This window comes from Puntigrus tetrazona, chromosome 9 (genome assembly GCF_018831695.1).
Source record: "Puntigrus tetrazona isolate hp1 chromosome 9, ASM1883169v1, whole genome shotgun sequence".
Classification (NCBI taxonomy): domain Eukaryota; kingdom Metazoa; phylum Chordata; class Actinopteri; order Cypriniformes; family Cyprinidae; genus Puntigrus; species Puntigrus tetrazona.
Window position 1 is genome coordinate 22,972,869 of NC_056707.1, and position 3,692 is coordinate 22,976,560.

General features: G+C 37.5%; 1 protein-coding gene across 1 annotated transcript; it reads left to right on the top strand.

Annotated features, from left to right (window-relative positions):
* Window positions 1-689: 689 nt before the first annotated feature.
* On the top strand, window positions 690-3,454 carry LOC122352070 (transcription factor 21). The gene is made up of 2 exons (XM_043249566.1): window positions 690-1,478; window positions 2,870-3,454. Exons 1-2 carry the CDS (start codon window positions 887-889, stop codon window positions 2,905-2,907), a joined length of 630 nt encoding a protein of 209 aa, XP_043105501.1. The 5' UTR covers window positions 690-886; the 3' UTR covers window positions 2,908-3,454.
* The last annotated feature ends 238 nt before the right edge of the window (window positions 3,455-3,692 follow it).

Genomic DNA, 3,692 nt, shown 5'->3' on the forward strand with positions numbered 1-3,692 from the left:
TAATTTAAAAAAAAATCTATATTTTAAAGTAAAATAATTATGTGTCTCTAGTACAGCAAAAATGATGATGCAATTTCAGATTAATGTTATGTTATCTTCTAATTTATGAATCTATTTATTGAATTTATGTTACATTCAGCTCTCCTGATGTAAACAGTAACTACAGTTTTAAGACAAAACGAGACAAAACGGGATTTGGTCGTGTTATAGAAATTAGATCCAAATCCCGTTTAAGTTAAATGAAATTACCTGAAGAACTAGGCTACAAAGAGTCCAGCGCAGCAGTCAAAGTGAGGTCAGGACGAATTTATTAATCTAGAATTCATTGGAAATTGTCAATATGAATATTGTGAAAACGTTTACACCACCTCGTTGTTTCTTTCTGGCAGATTTAAACACTGATTACGAAGGTTTTGCAACATTTGCTATACGTCCTTGCAGTGGCATCTCGAAAGAAAAATAATAAATCGCACGAATGGTTATGTCGTTTAAGTATAAATCATTTCTACATCGGACGGTGAGGCATGGCCACAGATAAGACAGGTGTTTAGGACTCTGGCCACCCATTTTCCAGGCGACTAAACTAACAATTTAATGACGCGAAGCAAATACTTGATATCATTCAGTTGGTGCGGTAAATATTAGTCCACCGCTTCAACCGAATAGAAACGGCTTAAGATAACTTTATGATTGGACACGAGCATCCACCGGGCTTTTGAAACGACAGGGGAGTCATTAGGAGGAGGCACGCGCCCTAATGAGCTCCTTTTCAGACCTGTTGAATAGAGACAAGCACCCCGCGGAGAGACCTGGAGCTATTTAATGGCCATTACGCACATCCCTGCCCAGTTTACGCGCGGTGGTTAGAGCTCACATCCCAAGAAACATGGAAGACATATTTTTTGATTTCGACGCTCAAGACGCCGCCACGGACTTTGCCTTCTGGGGCCAAATGGACCCCAACTTCCAGTTCCAGTCTCAACTGGACACGCTGCTGCTCGACTGCGGCGCAATGACGGGTCAGCTGTCGCCCTGGTCCTCTTTCGGGTGTCAGTCCGTGTTCCCCGAGGCTCAGCTGACCTTCACGGACTTAGACTCGCAGTCCCCGCAGCTGGAGGTCGGTGCTGAAGTGGACAGCTCCTTGGCGGACGAGCCCCATGAGATCGGCGAGCGCAGACAGCAGCAGCAGCGGCGCTTGACGGCCCATCACCCGTACAAGGTGCAGCGCCACGCCGCCAACATCCGGGAGAGGAAGAGGATGCTCAGCATCAACTCCGCGTTCGAGGAGCTGCGCTGCCACGTGCCCACCTTCCCCTACGAGAAGAGACTCTCCAAAATAGACACCTTGAGACTGGCCATCGCTTACATCGCCCTGCTTAGGGAAATCCTCATGTCAGGCTGTGACCCCAAGTCGTACGTCGACGAATGCATGAAGAACGGCTATAAGAATCAGACCAATGCCATCTGGAACACAAGCGGTAAGATGATAGAAGCACAATAGAATATATATATATATATATATATATATATATATATATATATATATATATATATATATATATATATATATACACACATATATATGCATATGTATATGTATATATATATATATATATATATATATATATATAAATATAAATATAAATATATATGCATATATATGTATTTATATATATATATATATATATATGTATTTTTATATATATGTGTGTATACATACATATATATATATATATATATATATATATATATATATATATATATATATATATATATATGTATATATATATATATATATATATATATATATATATATATATATATATATATATATATATATAATATGTATATGTATATGTATATATATCATATTTAATTTAATCAAGTGTATAATTGAATTCATTTAAATAGCCAGTTTAAATAAATAGAATTTGCGCAAAAACTGAGCAAAAGTTGAATTGAAAATTTAAACCAGTTCTTTGAATCAAAAATGTATAGCTGGAACAGTGTAGCCTAATTGCTGACTGAACGACTCGTATTAAGCGATTCTTAAATCAAACAGCTCTTGTGAATCTGAACTCTGTAACTCATCACAAACAGCGTAATTCACTTATAAGAATGTAAAAACACACGAATATTACGAACCGGTTCATTTTAGTGAACCAAATAATTTAGTTTTAAAAAAGTGAACAAAACGCGCGACTGATGTTGAAAATACCGTATATTTTTTTCATTTTGCAAATCAAACTCATTCCGGTGTTCAAAGAAATAAATCGATCAAACAAGCCTGAACTAAATAATTGAATCCCTGGCTGGTTCAGACAAACGTCTTTGATCATTTCACGAACATGACAGGACGTTTAGATCAAACAGTTGTTCAGTCTTAGTGTCACTGCAGCAATTTTATTCATTTAAACCAGCATTCTGAAGTATTAGGAGCAGATTGAATGCTTATCCTCATGCACACGAACGCTTCCTTCCCCTTGTTTGCGGGGCATGCGAGGTAAACTGCTTGTTTATTAGCGGCCCGTATGCAAATAGGCCCTCAGCGAGGCTTATGTCACTCAAACAGGCCTTGTTTTACATGATTAAACAGTTCCTATTGTTTATATTGACTGTGCAGTTTATTCCCAGCTGGCCAGTTCTTTTTTCAAAAACTTCCTTTTCTGAGACGCAAGTATTTTGACTGAGCTGAAAGGGAGCTGTGTGCTTCAGTTAACCACATCCCGGGGTTCCAGCTCTTCAAGAGGGTGGGTTTTAATGAATAAGTGTGCCTTTGTTAGCCTTAGACCAGCGACTTGTTAAATGGTCATTAAAATGTATCTAAAGCCTCGTGTTTGCTCTGCCTTTGTACTCTCTCCGACTCCAGATCTGACAGCTCGCCTCTCTTGGATAAAGTGGGATTAACCGCGGCGTGGGCCGCGAAGAGAGATGCCTCCTCGTCCTTCTTTCTCACGCTCCTCTTCAATGGTGCCGCGGCACGGCGACTGCGCGACATCTGCAGACTTCTCACCGCGTTACACCTCCCGGCACTCGGGACACTTTTTATATTCTAATTTGTTGTGGGTTAGAATCAGGCCCCTTCTCGCTCATCCAGACGCGCGTTGTTTGTTGTGAATGAGGCCTTGCCGGGACAAAGCCGTGGCACTTGTGCCTGCGCGCCGAGATGAGAGAATGGCAAAAGGGCGGCAGTTCGAATTTGTTTCCATGTGCTTCACTGTTGAAAGCAAATCGAAAGGGTTTGACCTGGCAATGTGCCTGACAGCCGCATTCGGATATAGAGCAGGGAGAGAGCGCCGTCAAATCATTTTATCACAGCAGTATTTATTTGTTAATTTATTCTTTTTATTTATTAAAAATGTAATTTTTTTTGGTCTGTCTTTTAACTTTCGTGTGATTTAATTTTAAATAAAACATAACTTATTTTTAATTAAATGTGGGATGAACCCCTAGAATTGGCACAAAAATGAGCATTTAAGAATGCTAATAAAAAAATTAAAGTAAAATATATTTATATATATATATATATATATATATATATATATATATATATATATATATATATATATATATATATATATATATATATATATATATATATATATATATATATATATATATATATATTTTTTTTTTTTTAATTTCATTTTATTTTTTTGTAAGTGAAATCACTTCATTCAAATTTTAAATTC

Excerpts from the sequence above, each read along its gene's own strand:
- LOC122352070 (XM_043249566.1), top strand. The coding sequence starts at position 887 with ATGGAAGACATATTTTTTGATTTCGACGCTCAAGACGCCGCCACGGAC. Across the intron at positions 1,479-2,869 it reads TGCCATCTGGAACACAAGCG|ATCTGACAGCTCGCCTCTCT; the intron begins GTAAGATGATAG and ends CTCCGACTCCAG.